The sequence below is a fragment of the Ascidiella aspersa genome, chromosome 6, assembly GCF_963924565.1.
Source record: "Ascidiella aspersa chromosome 6, kaAscAspe10.2, whole genome shotgun sequence".
Lineage (NCBI taxonomy): Eukaryota > Metazoa > Chordata > Ascidiacea > Phlebobranchia > Ascidiidae > Ascidiella > Ascidiella aspersa.
The window spans coordinates 25,688,111-25,705,028 of NC_139452.1; the positions used below are offsets into that span (position 1 = coordinate 25,688,111).

General features: G+C 37.8%; 1 protein-coding gene across 1 annotated transcript in view; it reads left to right on the forward strand.

The window, feature by feature from the left end:
* The first annotated feature begins 405 nt into the window (after positions 1 to 405).
* Positions 406 to 16,918, forward strand: part of LOC146141004 (uncharacterized) — a 32,072-nt gene continuing 15,559 nt past the window's right edge. Inside the window, exons 1-12 of the mRNA XM_083392776.1 lie at positions 406 to 476; positions 1,113 to 1,204; positions 5,580 to 5,842; positions 6,637 to 6,929; positions 7,682 to 7,900; positions 10,066 to 10,275; positions 10,703 to 10,705; positions 11,328 to 11,448; positions 12,514 to 12,772; positions 13,565 to 13,683; positions 15,529 to 15,694; positions 16,233 to 16,368. Coding sequence (XP_083248902.1) covers positions 470 to 476; positions 1,113 to 1,204; positions 5,580 to 5,842; positions 6,637 to 6,929; positions 7,682 to 7,900; positions 10,066 to 10,275; positions 10,703 to 10,705; positions 11,328 to 11,448; positions 12,514 to 12,772; positions 13,565 to 13,683; positions 15,529 to 15,694; positions 16,233 to 16,368 — 1,888 coding nt within the window. The 5' untranslated portion in view covers positions 406 to 469. The remainder of the gene's footprint in view (positions 477 to 1,112; positions 1,205 to 5,579; positions 5,843 to 6,636; positions 6,930 to 7,681; positions 7,901 to 10,065; positions 10,276 to 10,702; positions 10,706 to 11,327; positions 11,449 to 12,513; positions 12,773 to 13,564; positions 13,684 to 15,528; positions 15,695 to 16,232; positions 16,369 to 16,918) is intronic.

The following is a 16,918-nucleotide window of genomic DNA, read 5'->3' on the forward strand; positions in this document are numbered from 1 at the left end:
TCTAATAGCATGTGAAATTCAAAGCTTTTTATGCTGTGCTGTTTTCGACTATTATTTAAAGCAAAATACAAATAGGTTTTATGTCACTCGCTTGGATTTTATTGGTGAAATGCACTGAGATTTTCCTTTCTATCGGACTTCAGACTTGAAAGACAAAATTACTTTTTAAATGACGAAAGTTTAACTGATTAAAATTACGGTCAAGACCGTATAAGTTTGCGACATAATATGCTTTAAACAGCATGTAAGTCCTGGCTGTGGTTTTGCTTAAAGACGACATTAGAACACAAAACTTGCAAAATCGGTATCCGCGTAGTGGCGCTAGTAAGCAGATTTGTGTTAGACTCAAAGGTCTGAATTGACTTAACGCAATCACAAGCGCAAACATTTACGAAGTGTGCCAGTAGCTAATGTTGCTAGGGAAGCCGTAATACGTTCGCGAAAGAAGTGGCCGACGTCTGGTGAAACAATGAAAAGTGAGTGACAGCTTTTACAGTTTCGTTTTCAACGTGAAAATCGTAAATAAATTTTATATTTTGAGTTTTGTGTTGAAGGGTTATTGCAAGACGTACAATAAGCTCATATTAAACAACGTATTCTTAACACAACGTTACTTGCCTCTTTGGGAGTTATATTTTTCAAACCAATAAATTAATAATTTGAAGTTTTTATAGGGATTTAAATGAAGATCTGCATCGAACAGTTAGGACTATTTACGATATTTTACTAAACTACTAAACTAAAGTGTCCTAATGTTATAATCTATGCATTCATTTAGGTCACTCATTTAGTGTCTGATTGAAATAATTGAATTTCGCACCTTGTTTTAATTATTAGTTTTCAGACCAACACTTTGGGTAGAATTGGGAGCTGTTATAGTTATTTTCTTTCTGACTCAAATTTTTGAATAAAACAAAGGGTGCTTGCAAAACTACATCGTCAGTTATTGTACGAAACGATTATTTGTTGGTTATGGTTTACAAATTAATAAAGCAAAGCACAGTTACTGTTACTTGCAACACAACATATGATCTCGTGTGTATTGTGTAATTAAATTCACTTACAAGCAAAATAAAACCAGGCTGCTGTTAATCATTCTTATGTGCGGTTAGGTATCGACGTTGTTACGTCAGAATCGCTGGAGGAGACGCTTTCTTGCGATGACGTGTTTCTAGAATACTTCAACTCTTTCTTATGCTTACCGGTAAGTAAATTGCTTATTTTATGTAATTCAGTTAACACGAACAGTCAAGTCAAAGTTTTAAAATTACGTGGCTTGACTTGACTTAAGCTATTTGGGCAATGACTTAACTTGGCTTGGGTTCCAACAAGGTAATTTGATACAGTTTTGGCAAACTTGTGGTATTTAGGCCTACCTAATTTTTACACTTGAAACAGTTGGTTGGTCATTTGTTTTCTTTTTAGTGGTTGTGATTGTAGAGAATGTTCGAAATATAATGATGATTTATTTTTTAAGTTTTGGTACCGTTTTTTTGAATGATAACGTTAAAATAAACTTGAGGACAACTTGCTATAGCAATGACTGGCACTTTAGGCATTGCCAAATAACTTGTTTACTACATTGACACCGTGAGAAAACCCCTCTCCAGAACCAAAATAGCTGTTTGTTCAACACCGAAACGACCGGTGCCTTGTGCTTTCAAGCCTATAAGCTATATACGTTGGAAAAGTGACCCGGACATTACGCTGTTAAAACTTCGTGTTTTGGGGATATCTTACACAAAATGCTGAAACAAAAGTTGATTTCCATAGCAGACGGATAAAATGAATGGACTTTTCTTGCGATTTCATTTCTATAATGGTTGGTTGTTGTATTGTATTAATTAAGACGTAGTAAGAACATCAAAGCCCATACAGAAGTAGGTAGCATTTGACTATGTTAAAAATGAATAAAGAGTTGTTCGAAACGTTTAAAATGATACTTACTTCTGTATGGGCTTCGATATTCGTTTGACCTATTTTCAATATCGCGTTGATTTGATATAGCACGGTTGTACGAAAGCTCGTCGACTTTATAGAAACATTTAAGCCTAAGACAGGGGTTCTTAAACTTGGACTACTTTTAGGGGTTCAATAAGTACCTAATTAATTGTTAGCGTGTAATTAAAAAAATTATAAACTAAAAAATAAAATAGTTTAAATGAAAAGCACGTTGGCTCATTCTTCTTGAATGATTTCGACTACATATTTCTTTAACCGAAAACCGCAGTTTTGCTAGGCCTTTTTTTTATAACTTTAATTTATGACGTCATATTGGAAAAAAAATCCTGCCAACCTTGGTGCACTTCAACCCAAATTTTTTTAGGGGTCCGCCTTAAAAAAGACGGAAAAAAAGTTCAAAGAATCCCTGCCGTAAAGCATTGGCATTATATTTATAGTTTTCCAATTCAAGGAACACAAGACCATTCGAGGTAATCCTAACGGAGAAGGTCGCAAAACGAAACAAGAAAAATCATTTTTCCGCGATGTTTGATCTAAACAGCGTAAATTCACACACACACACAGGCACGGGTCTCCCAGCTAACCGCATTGTTTGGCAAATCTTTAATCCCGGCGTATAAACACTGCGTAATCACACCTTTACTGGTGGCGAGCCTTTTGTGTTCAGAACACACCAGCCTGAGGTCCTTATTGTCTCGGTCGCTTTTGCCTTCCGACATACAGCGACGGCCCTCGCCCCACCGCACGCGTCACAATGCTCGACGTTATGACGTCACAGAGCAAACGAAAGCGGCTGTTCGCGCGTCTTTGGATTACGTTTACGCAATCGAACTGGTCAGATCGAGTCTGACGTTTATAACACTTCAGTAGAAGTTAGTGTAATATTTGTGGACAAAACTTGTACATTTTTAATAATAGACAAGTTCATTCTCTCTCCTCTTTGTCTATCGTGCTATTTTTCGCACGTTATTGCTAACCCAAAATTTAAAACTAAAACATTCAAATTGTTGCCTGCTTCTATGGGCTTTGATATTACCACTAGGCCTACGTCTCAACTCGGTGGTTGTCAACCTTTTTCATCCCATGGATCTCTTTAACCGATCTCAATTCCCCCACAAGAAATACAGATACTGCGAATATACCTTTAAATATGTCATTATAAAGGAGTATTTAAAAGTGCAAGCTTTTTGCCCCTGTATTAGTGCCAGATTATTGGCAATCAACTTTACTGAAGTTAATGAAAACGACATATGATGTCGTAGTAAATAAAACCTCAAACCATTATGCCCAAAAAAGTGGAACATTTCTACGTTTAAATAACTAAGAATAAAATAAAAAAAATCAGATTGAATAAAACCCAAATAGTCTGATTAAACGGATATGGCATCAATCGTTAAAGCTCCCCTGAATGGCAAGTGTCAACAGAAATGCGTATAGTAGACTTAAGCTACCAGGCTTTGGCAAACGGAATGTCAAAAGACACTTGATTGCGCTCACGAAAAATATGCTGTATAAGTCCATTGTGTGGCCATAGTGTGCTAGGCGCGGCGTGTGTACCTACATTGTAAGGGTCGATCTCTAATGCAACAGAAACTGCGATGTTCCACCGCAGTTGGTTGATTTTAACGAAATATGTCAAAGCATTTCCAATGTTGGCATTCTCGACAAACAAATCATCCCTAATATCAGAGGCCACGCTCAGTAAGCGGTCTTTCTGATTTAAACGAAGCAATTTTATCACATTCTCGCTCGCAACTTCACTTGGCAATTTATTTTACTTTTTTAAGATTTATTATTTGGAGTATTATTAAAAATCACCCTTTTCTTTGCTTTTGTTTCCCTGAGGAACGCAACTACGGCGCTAAACTGTTCAAAACGAGAAGTGATACAATACAACACAGCCTGTAGTGTACACTGTACAGCCCATCGCAATTCTGCAATTGATTTACTAATGCGGTTTATTTCAAAGCGACTTGATTCGATATATTTTAGTTTCGCTTTCAAACTGTTTCAATTGCTCAAAGCAATCTGTAACAGTCTGGACCAGTGATTCTCAACCGCGGCTCTCAGAGCCGCATGCCGCTCTCAACTGTACATTTTGCGGCTCTCACTAACGGAGTGAAAAAAGAATCTGTTTTACATGTAACGTCAGTATCCTGATGAAGACGTTCTGTATAGCACGTCGAAACGTCGATCTATTATATATTCTGCTGGAAGAGCAACACTCCGTTATAAATACCTTTATTCGCTTTTTCATTTTTGCGAAATGTCTCATATCCAAAATGAGTCAATTCATCGTCTGAAGCATTTCGACTTGATGTTGGTGTGAGTATGTTAACTTCAATTTTATACTTGTTCAACGAACGTAATAAGAAAGTACATCGACGTACAAACAACTTTTAACATGGCATTAACCAAGTTCTACGTTTTCGTCCTTATTACAACTTTTATCTTGAAATCGAATTAGAAATTTTTGCGACCAACTATTCAGTAATAAAATAGGGAATATCCCTTTTGATAACAGCAAATGGATGGAAAATACCTCACGAAACTCGAAAGGCTACAGGTTGTTTTGCCCTTTTATTCATTTTGGCAGTTCACGTTTAATTTTTAAATGCTTATGGTGCTTTATATGAACATAAATATATATATATATATATATATATATAAATATACCCTATTTTTTCCCGATTGATATTATGCAGTAAAGCTGTTCCGCGACTCTTTCTAATTCTGTAAAAATATCGTATTTTTCGTCTAGCTTCTATGCTTTACTTAGACTGCGAGTTAAAATGTCACCACGGAAAATACCTTTTATACTTTATAGTTCATTTTTACAAGTTTTGCATTTTAGGTGACATGTTTTTTAAGCTAAAGACGCTTATACAGCATAGGCGAAATGTGTTCTCTCGTTTTACCTGTCTGATTCTACGTAATAACTGTAACAGACATTTTTTTTCTAACTTACCGAAAATCATTTTAAAGGCATTTTCCTCAGCGTATTCCAACAGAATTAAGTCGATACAAGTCATTTTCTCAGAACCACTTATGTGAAATCCAATCTTTTAAAAACATGAACATTAGTGAACTTCGAACAACGCTGATTCTATGTGATAAAACTATAGCAAACAACTTTTTTCTAACATACCGAAACATCATTTTTAAGGCATTTCCTCAGCGACTTGCTATTAAAGAATTTTTCGCTTAAGTCAAGTCATTAAATTAAAAAAAATACCTTAAAAAAATACAAACTTAAGTCAAGTCATTGAATAAAGCCAACACTCCTGCTTCTACGTGATGAAACTACAGCAAACAACTCTTTCTAACAAACCGAATTATAATTTTAAGGCGTTTCCTCAGAGACTTGCTTTATAAGGAATTCTTCCCAAAGAACTTCCAAGCACTTTACCAGAACGACTTAATTTAAGCCAAATCATTTAAAAACAGTGATTTGAGTGCACCTAAGTCAAGTCATTTTAAAACTGGTGTCAAGTCATTGAAATTAACAAAATAAAATAAATAAAAGACTTAGAAAAAAGTCATTACAACACCGCTGGTTCTACGTGATAAAACTACAGCAAACAACTCTTTCTAACATTCCAAATTATCATTTTAAGGCATTTCCTCAGCGTCTGGCCTACAGCCGTTTCACGGGCACTTTTCACGACCTGGACAAGGAAACGGTTCCGATTGCGCCGATTTGTCAGACCCCGTCGCCTAGCAACGGTGCCGCATTACTCCAGAACCTCCCCGGATCAAACGGGCTCCAACACACCAACGGACACTCGCCGCCCGCTGCTCCGGTTTACGGCGCTAAAGAGGATGAGCGGGAGAGAGTTATCCGATGGGCGAAGGAAAATCGCCTTCCGCTATTTGTTGAGTAAGTGCTTCGATGGGTTTTATAGGGCACTTTTTCAAAGCTGGTTCCTGTTTCGTTTGGATTCTGTCTTACAAAACGGCAGTTAAACGACATGCTAATGTTGAGAAAGTGCTTCAAACCGTTTTGTAGGGAAATTGCAAAAAATCTCCCCACTTTAATTGGATTCTGTCTTACAAAAAGGCAGCTAAACGACATGCTTATGTTAAGAAAGTACTTTAAACGTTTTCTTGGAAAATTTCGAAAAATCTCTTTATTTTGTTTGGTCTCTGTCTCTGTCTTGTAAAAGGGCAGTTGAACGGCACGGTAATTCGATGTGTGTCTCAGAGACATGTGTTCAAAATTTTCGCAGCCAAACTTTAAAAATAGAACTCAGATTGATTAGTGATTGGGTCCGTAGTTTCTTTGCCTATTTTCAGCCGAATAAACCTCTGACAACAATGAAACTTTTTCAAACCAATTATCCTAACTATTTTTTTTAAGAGAATAAAACTTAGACAAATAGCATAAATAAACCTAATTTCATGAATCATGTGTTCATACTCATATAGCTATTTTTTCAATTATTGAGCTGTCTGACTCAGAACAAATTTCAACAAATCTTCCTATGTGAAACACTGTAGTCGGCGACTTCTCGAAATTAGGCGGCGACCCAATCTTGGGTCACGGCCCATAGGCTGAGAAACACCCCCATATAGAGCTGGAATCTGTCTTTCAATTGTACATCAAACGTTCCACCAATTGCCTTCCACTCCCAAAAAGACACAACTTCCAACAAAACTTAATTTTCTTTCCAGGACCCAAATGCACCGGGAGCTAAAGCTCTGCAAGTTGTTGCTCCGTCCTCTTGATGTGCGCAGAGGCAGCAGTCGGATCCGGGGCTACAGTCGCCTGTCCATGGGCTACGCGACCACCACGACCATTATGAGTGGACTGGGACCGACAGACTCGCCTTCGCGGGCGCTGACCAGCCTGGACAACCAGTCGTCCATTGACTGGACCGAGATGACTAGCACCACCAAGTTCCAGTCGTTTGCGGACACGAGACCGACAAGCAGGGCATTTAGTCTGCCCCCTAACCTTGGACTGGGTAAGCGATAAGGGGTCAACTGGTTCAGAGGTTGTTTCGACGCAGTTTCAGTCTGCCTCTTAATCTTGGACTGGGTGAGCGTTAAGGGGTCAACGGTTCAGAGAGTGTTTTCATTTAGTTTAATAGGCCCCTTTTTAGGTATATGTGCAGCCTTCTCCACCCCCAACCTTGGACTGGGTAAGCGATAAGGGGGCAACGGGTTCAGAAAGTGTTTTGACCAAGTTTAATAGGCCTGTGTTTTAGGTATATGTTCAGTCTGCCCCTAATCTTGGACTGGTTAAGTTGGCTATTTTTGAACATATTTTTGACTTGCTTAAAGAAAGCGTTTTATGCTTTTCTGCGATTTCTATTAAAATTGTCCGGACTTTAACTATTTTAGATTTTAATATAACAACTTAAAAATTTAATTGAACAAAATATTTTTCCTAAAACTATAGACACAAGGTAAACTATAGACACAAGGCCTTCAGTGTAAAGATATCCCTCATTTTTGTTATAATAGCAACTACGCAAAAACTAAGATAGAATGTATGATTAATTGAAAATTCCTATTTCTATTTCTTATCCAAAAACTTAAAATTTAGGTTTAATATGGTTATATTTAGCTTGAATAAAAACCAATTCAGCAAAAATCAGATTCTTAAAAAATCTCATATACATATCGGCACCCTTGAGCATTAGAAACGGCTCACCAGGGCGCCGTGGCACCCCGATTGAGAACCACTTTAATCCCTACCAATTCACCAACTCAGGTCGTACCTGGTCTGCCACCGCCCTCTACGACACCTCGGCCACGGAGACAAGCAGTTCCCAGGGCGAGGAACAAAAGGCCCGACGGCCCATGGCCCACCGGCACCGGGGTTTCCCCCAGTTCTCTACGTCACGCGGCCAGGGTGGCTCGGTGTCGGGTCACGTGAACCTTATGTCCGATTCGGGACTCGGAACTACGGCCATGGATTATGCCCAAAGCGGTGAGTACCGAGTTAAGTTGAGGTTTTGTTTAATGTTTATTGGCTATATGTGGTGTATTCAGTTACTCGATTCGATTGAGTAGCGAGTTATTTATAATCTCTACTCGCTGAGTTCAGTACATTGCTAAAGCTTGTAATGTATGGGTGGTTTGTTCAGTCACTTGATTCGGTCGAGTAGCGAGTTTTTTAATCTACTCGCCGAGTACCCGTGGTATTGTTTATCACTCTTATATTGCTGAAGCTTATTATGTATGTGTGGTTTCGTTAAATTACTCATTTCGATCGAGTAGTGAGGTATTTTAATCTACTCACTAAGTTCACTGCATTGTAAAGCTTTTCTGTATGGAAGGTTTAGTTAAGTTACAATCGTTTTGGTCGAGTACGGATTTATTTTTAATCTACTCACTGAATTCATTGCATTGCTAAAGCTGATTAGGCATGGGTGGTTTCGTTAAGTTACTCGTTTCGGTCGAGTAGCTAGTTTTTTAATCTACTCGCCGAGTACACAGTTGGTATTGTTTATCACTCCTATATTGCTGAAGCTTATTATGTATGGGAGGTTTCGTTAAATTACTCGTTTTGGTCGAGTAGCGAGTCATTGATAATCTCTACTCTCTGAGTTCACTGCATTGCCAAAGCTTATTGCGTATGGGGTGGTTTGTTCAGTTACTCGTTTTGGCCGAGAAATGAGTTATTTAGAATCCATTCGTTGAGTTTACTGCATTGCAAAAGCTTATTAGGTATGAGCGGTTTCATTTAATTACTCGATTTGGTCAAGTAATGAGTTGTTTATAATCTACTCACTGAATTCACTGCATGGCTAAAGATTATGTTACAAGGGTGGTTTATTCAGTTAGTCGTTTTAGTCGAGTAGCGAGTTATTTATAATCTACTCACTGAGTTCACTGCATTGCTAAAGCCTTTTAGGTATGAAAGGTTTCGTTAAAGTATTCGTTTTGGTCGAATAGTGAGTTATTTGTAACCTACTTGTCAAGTGCACGGTTGGTGTTGTTTATCGCTTAAGCTTAGGCCTATTAGGTATGAAAGGTTTCGTTTCATTACTCGTTTTCAGACTGTCAAGGTGTTTTAAGAAGGTACAACCGACAAGTCTTGCTTGGGTATAAATCAAGTGTTTTCATCGAATATTTTGTAAGTAAAAAAAGGGAATTGATCTAATAAGACTTGACTTCACCTTCGAAATTAATCATTTGAACTGTGACATGACTTGAAGATTGACTTTGACTTCGGATGTTTTTCAAAATGACTTGTTTATAAAACTTGATACCGCTGTTAAAATACCACATAATTTAAGGAAGCTGAACGACTGCGGTTTTCGCACGGATCTAAATAATTGCGAAAGACGATTTAAAATTTAAAAGCAATAGTTAAATTACGCACTCGTATAGGCCCGCGTGAAATATTTCCGCACGTAGCCATATCATTAAAGAAAAGAGCGCCGCCTGAATGGAAACTAGAGTAGGTTTGGACGAGCGACTATCAACACAGACTTAATGGCAACCCGAGCCCGTATCAGTTTACTACTCCGCCCAAAGCCCGAAACATTACCCCCGTGTTGAATGGAGACGATTGTTTACGAATAGCAATTGTAAACTGGGCCCCGGATACAGCTATGCCGCTATTTTCAATAGTGTATTATAAAAGTTTGGGCAAAACAGGCTCTTCAGCAAGTTTACTATACACATCGCTATGCCGGAGGTTCACGTTTTTGTTGCTGTATTGTGCGGCAAAAATTGATATGTTCATTCCTCGTGCAAAATTCTTATGTCTTGGTGGTGAATCCACAAGACTTAAATCATGTCAAATCAAGTCATTTGTTCCAAAGATTTAAGTTAAGTCAAGCAATTTCACCCCAAATACTTTCGTCAAGTCAAGGTATTTTAAAAGAATGACTCAAGTGCACTTAAGTCAAGTCATTAACTTAAGTCATTTAAACACTCTTTCAAGCAGCTTTTTTCCAAAATACTTAAGTAGGTCAAGTCAAGTTATTACAACACTGCTCCAAAGACATTTTTACATTCTTTGTTAAAGATGTAAATTAAGTGCATTTAAGGCAAGTCAAGTCATTTGAAAACAGTGACTTAAGTGCAGTCATTGACCATTACAACGCTGCCTTAAACCCATTTTTACATTCTTTCTTCTCTCAGGAACGAGCGCGAAGACCCGCAACATCGCCACCAGGGCCGACACCCTTGGGGTGGGGTCTAGATGGGAGAGCGAGGAGGGGTACAGCACTCGGACCCCGGGGTACAGTATCAGGACCCCAGCGTCACGGGCCCGCACCGCCATGACGTCATCGTCGTTGCCAGGCGAGGGCCGCCTTTCACCGGTCTCGCCAGCTCTGTGGACTCTAAACGGTATATCGCTGATTTAAAGAAAAAACGATTAAAATTTAAACAAAATAATATTGTTTTTCTTTTTTTAATTTATTTGATTTTAATTTAGTTTAATATTCAGATGTCTACATATATTTTAGGCTAATCGGTGTACTAATTATACGTAAGCCGTAATCGTTGATTAAAACGCGAGGCCAGATCACAGTTGTTAACACACATGCGTGTGTGCAACTTTCATTGAATATTTTTAGGCTCGTTTTATTTTTAGATATTTGCTAAAAATCGAAAACTTAGCAAACTTAAAAGGATCTAAACTTGCTTGAAAATAATTAATTATTTTATTTACATTATCTAGAATAGATAAAGAATCGTTTCGGTTTTAATTTGTCAAACGCCACACACCTTAAATCGTTTGTGAATGAACATTACTTTTCCGATTAAAACGTAGGGGGTTAGGAAGCCAATGTTTCATGCATATTTTTGTCCTTAACTGGTTGCAGTATGTTGGACGTGAAAAATGTCGACAATGACGTGCATATAAACGTTAGCCAAATTTCTAAATCGGCCGAACTCCGTTAAAGCGTTATTATATAAACCAGGGGTGTCCAACTCAAACATGCCGACGTGCCAATTTGCATCTTATAACTTCTTTCCGTGCCAAAGTTTAGCAACTATTTTTTTCCTAATATTAAAAGCGCTTTTATACAAAAAACAGTATATTGTCATAATATCAGAAGTTATTGTTTGTTGTCGTAATTGCTGGGATTTTTTCATATTGTAAATAAACAATTACAATTGGCTGTATTTTTAGGGGGCTTGCGTGTCAATTTTTAGTAGGCTAGGTCGCGTGTCTCATGTTGGACACCCCTGATATAAATATAAACAATAAAACTCAAAGTTTAAGAATCCGAGTAAAACCAGGATCAGACGTGTTTTAAAGATTCAAGCGATCAACAAGCACAAACCTGCTGTCAATGGTTTTGGATTCCATAAAGATACGAGCCCTTTTATATAATTATGTATATCCGTATAAAGCTGTAGTCCTAGACATAACGGGTAAAGTTTGTTCACAGATTCCAAATACGAAGGGAAGAGTGCTTTACGAACAGCCGACTCCCCCAGCAAACCCCACCGAGCAACAATCGTTCTGCCTCAAGGAAGAGATGGGAGTCCTGGGGCTAGATTCGGAACCAGGTGGGGTTCTATCAATGTTGTAAACAAGACATTTTGAAATGACTTCAGTCCCAGTCAAATCATTTGAAAAATAACTTAAGTCCAAGTCAAGTCTTTTGTAAAAAACAAAAAGATAAATTTTATTAAAAAACGATTAATTTAATACCAAGTTATTTGACAAAATGACTCAACTCCAAGTCAAGTCATTTATCTAAAAGACTTAAGTCAAGTCAAGTCATTTGAGTCAAACGACTTAAGTCAAGTCAAGTCATTTAAATACCGTGACTTAAGTGCACTTAAGTCAAGTCAATGACTTAAGTCATTACAATACTGGGTTTTATCACAGGAGTGGCGAAGTTTAGGGACTATTTAGTGGATTTGAAATTCAGTATCACAGGGTGAGTGACAACAACGCAGTATTTGCTGCAGCAACCAAAAAGGTGCATTTATAATGGATTGGAATGCTGACCAGGGCTGCGGAGTCGGACTCGGGACTCGAGTAGGTCCACGTAAAAGTAGCCGAGCCCCGAGTCCGACGTGCGCATGCGCAGTACCAAATTTTAAAACTGATATGGCCACCAACTGTTATCGTAAAAGTGTAATAGTAAAGAGTGGAATATTTTCCAAACATGTATAGTGAGTAAATGAATTATATCCCTTATTCGGGGATTTCTGAAAATTCGCCTGAATTGAATTAAGTAAATAGGTGAAATACATTCTGTAGAGTCGGAGCCTGATTCGGAGTCGGGTTATTTTTAACCGACTCCGCAACATGGTCAAAGTCAGTTATTTAAAAGAGAAATATATTTCGCCACAAAATAAGTCATAACATGTTGAATCTGTTATTCCTTGTGCATTATCTACTACTTTACCAGACATTGAACAACTCGTTGCCAAAAAGCAAGGGCAGCCGTCGCTCTAAATATAACTGATATAATTTGTTATTCGTTTTTGATTAAATGAGCACCATTTTATATATAGGTGGTAAATCTGTTATTCATCTTTGTTAAAAGCGGAAAATATATCATAAAGGTGGAGAACCACTAGTCTAAAGAGTGTTTCCCCAACAAATGTGACTTCGCTCAGCTCCAACGGAGACACCGCCAGCGCCGGCAAGAGCGCCACCAACGCCGATGACGTCACGACGACGTACGACGGCGATGACGTCATAAACGATGACGTGTCGGACGAGTTCGGCGACGACGACGAGGCGCTGATGGGCGGCGACTTCCTGGACTTCGACGACCGGGAATCTTCTTGTGGCGAAACTGAGACTGAGATCGCGTCGATCGAGAAAGTCCACTCGATGTCGCTGCAGCACATCAAGGACCGCATTCTGAGGACGGTGGGTGGATGGAGAAATTATTTGAGTGTTTTTTTTACCTGGAAGGAGACGGATTTTTATTACCATGGGCGGCTACGGGTGATTTTATATCTTGGCCGGTTACGGAAGACTTTTTTTAAACCATGGCCATTTCCGGAACTTTTTTTAAGCATGGCGGTCAAGACTTTTTTGAGGAGTGAAACCTGAGGACAGTAAGTGGCCGGAGAAATTATTAGGAACGTTTTTTTACCTAGGGTAGGAGATTGATGTTTTTTGTTACCATGGCCGGGTCTGAAAGATTTTATACCTTGGCTGGCAACGGAAGATTTTCTGATTATAACCGGTTACGGAAGATTTTTAAACCATGGCAGGCTACAAAACATTTGTTTTTGTTACTGGATGTTTTTTAACCATAGTCGGGAGATTTTTGGACGGCTATCAAGGTTTGTTTTGGCCATAGCCGGCTCCAAAATATTTATTTACCATGGCCGGCAACCAAAGATGGTTTTACCATGGTCGGCAAGCAAAGATGGTTTTACCATTATCGGCAAGCAAAGATGGTTTTACCATGGTCGGCAACGTAAGATTTTTACGACGGCTGGTTACTGAAGATTTTTACCATCACCATCTCCGACAACAAATTTTTTAAGTAGTAGTTCTACTGATTTAATTTAAAGTTGTATCTAATCAAGCCAATTTCAAACATTCTCCCAGAAGGAAAGTTTTTTAAGTAGTTTCTCCCATATCTTTGTTTTCAGGTTGACTAAAAAGATGTATGATAGAAAATAAAAAAAACTTCTGTTTTTTTTCCAGAAATCTGGCATGGACAGCTTCCTTCGATTTTTGCGAGGCACAGCGGGAGAGTTCCTGGTTTACTTTTGGCTTGACACCGAAACCTTTAAAGACGCCTTGGCCAAATTCGAGCGGCGGGGGTAAGTGGTGTCACATACGGTTGATTAAATAACAAAACGTGCCTCATTATTTTGTCGTTTGTTTGTGTGGTATTGTTTCAATCTTGTTTAATATTCGCACGTCTGTTCGTTGCACTCTTTGTTTCCCACTCACGTAAATTGGATCGCTTTTCCACTTTTGTACCTCACCTTTCACGCTTTACGTATCTTATCACGTTTCGGTTGGCAAATAACAATTAATTAGTTACACTTCGCACTTACACCTTTTTTTCCACTTGTTGTAGTAGTGTGTATAATCGGGGAAATTGACGGCAGTGCGAACGATGAAGTATCGAAACTATACCACACAAAAGACGACAAAATAGTGCGAAACACGTGTCATTATTATTTCCACCTGTACGGTATTTTCCGATAATAAGTCTTTCTCGATAAAAGTACGTTTTTTTCTGATTGACACCATAATGTTAGAAGTAGGAAGTTTTGTATTAAATATGGTTGATTACTCTACTAGAGTCGCTGTTTTAAAATTACATAATCTACTTAAGTCTCTTGTATACGTAACTTGGATTGACTTTAGTCGTTTACGCGAATTACTTAGGGCGAAATAGAGTCTTTATTTTAATAACATTTAGGGTACTTACCTAGCTTTTACCGGTAAAACGGGTTTGAGGCGAAAAAAGCTAGAAATTAAATGGGTTTACTATTTTACAAAAGCTATTCAAGAAGTCCAATGACCTGATTTGACTGGGTATTGTTATATTAAAATGTGATTGGTCCAGAGCTTGATTCATTAATTTTATAACAAATGTTTACAAGACTGCAATATAGACCTGTTTACCGGTCACCGGCACATATGTTCATGACTTATGAAGATGTGTAAACTGCGAACGGCACAACGTAAAGAGTTTTTCGTGCCCAGAAAATTGACTTGCTGCATCTTGATGCCGTTTAACGATTTCGTTTTTTGTTTCTGTTTGCACAATAGGTTGCGGGCTAGTGCTTTTATACCATAATAAACCCATTTAGTATCCCTAGAAGAACCAGATGTTGACTGTATGAGATACAATAACCGTTAATGTTGACTATTTGTTCGTTGAGGTTTGAGTAAACTTTAAACACTTATGATGCATTTATTTAATTAGCCAATGGCGCGTCGCCTCAGATTACAAACCACTTCAACTATATACAGGCCATAATTCCAGCAAACTTTTTTTTCGCACTCTAAAATCCACTAACCAAGTCATACTTACACACACCATCTGTATGTTCCTTTAAATAAATCTACATTGGAAAGGTGAGTATCATGGGGTAACGCAGCAAGGCTAAACAATTTTAAAACAAACGCACAAGAATAGCCGTAAAAAAATCTAACAGCTTCAAACACTGCGACGTTTATGCCAACCAGAAGCACTCATCAATCTATTGTTATGACATTTTTTTGAAAGAATATACATTTCGCGTATAAACAATAAAACTAGCAACGTATATGTATTTTACTTTATTTAAAGGAACTGACGATGTCAGTGAAAAAGAAATATATATTACTTAAAAATGTCTGATATTGGTTTCACTCGGGTTTTTAAACTTCGTGTTTTATAGTTAATATACGCGTCACAGTGATCGACATGCAGAAACCTGCTGCCAATGGTTTTGGATTCCATAAAGATACGCCCTTTCATATAAATTTAGTGTTTATATCTTATGCAATGTACTCATTGTAAAATTTAGGTTTTAGCAAATATAGCCTTGAATATGGTTTACGTTGTGTACTCCAGCCAACGTGTATTCGGTTCAACATCAATCAACGTAAATTTATAAAGTTCAATGAGTATTTTACCTCCCTAAATATGATCGACTAACGCGCAGATCCGAAACGTCAACCGAATCGGGCTCAATTGCACCGTCTAGCGGTAAAGCGGAAGACGAAGAGAGCTCGTTGCGACTGCGACGTCATCGACTGTTTAGGGACATCCTAGACCGACACAAGTTCATCCTAACTGAAGAGTCTTGGAGGCAGATCAGAGAAGCCCAGGTTCGACTGTTTTAACTATTGCTATTTATTGTTTTAGATATTGTTTTACTAAAGTGCTCCAGAAGCTCGTTTGGTAAGATTTAAGAAAGTTTTTTTTTTAAATAGTCGGGAATATAATCTGCTTTTGAACCTAGGGATTTAGAAAAATTTAACTGTAGATATTTTTGCATGATAAGCCGTATTTTATTACAATCTTGGCGAAATATCTATACAACTTGAGAATATGTTATACGATATTTCTTTTTGAAAGTATACTGTAAATGTGTTTACTTAAAACGGTTTGACTCATACTGTTATGAGGCGTTGTTAAGGGGCGTTTAAGCAAATAAACATAGTTTATATGCTATATAACATTATCATCACAAAATCAGTTCAAAGTGGGTGTGAAAGTGTTTACTTAAATTAACTAACCCATATTGTTGTGGGGCAATTTTAATGACCCCGAAAATGATTAAAAGCAGGCTAGAAGTTATTTAACAGTCATATAGAGTAGAAAAGCTATCCTTAATCGCTTTTTTATAGAGTGCTTTTTATTAAGGCCAGCGACGGGCTCAACTACCACGTGTTCGCTCGGCCACAGTATGACGCACTGCGCAGACTGCGTTCCTATTGGCTGCCACGTTTCGTTGTCCATCGCAGCTCTTTGCACACTTTTAAGGACAGTCTTGTAACGGGTAAGTTTTGCATGAAGTTTTTGCTTACAATTTGACTAACTACTATTTTTTCGGAGTAATTTGGGTCAATTTTTTATACCATAGTTGGATCGTGCTTTTGTGCTGCATTTTTAATGAGTTAAATCTAAGTTAAGATATATGTGAACCAGTTTAAGACTATGATGCAAAGCTAATAGACTATTAAATCGGTACACTAATCCATTTTATTTAATTTGTAGTATTACTTATATTAAAATGCGCCATAGTAAACAAACTACGTTGCTTGCATCAAGTTAGGAAAACTGTGTCATTTTCAGTGTTGTAATGACTTAAGTCAATTTCTTTACTTAAGTGCACTTAAGTCACTGTTTTTAAATGACTTGACTTGACTTAAGTCTTTTGGGCAAAAAGACTTGACTTGACTTAAGTCATTTGGACAAATGACTTGGGTTAAAATAAATTGTTTTAATTAAGCAATTATTTATAAAATTGAGTTATTTAGCCCAATCTTTGCACTCAAAAGAATTTGCTTGTTATACGCTGTTTTAATGTTGTTTTTGTCTTGAGTTTG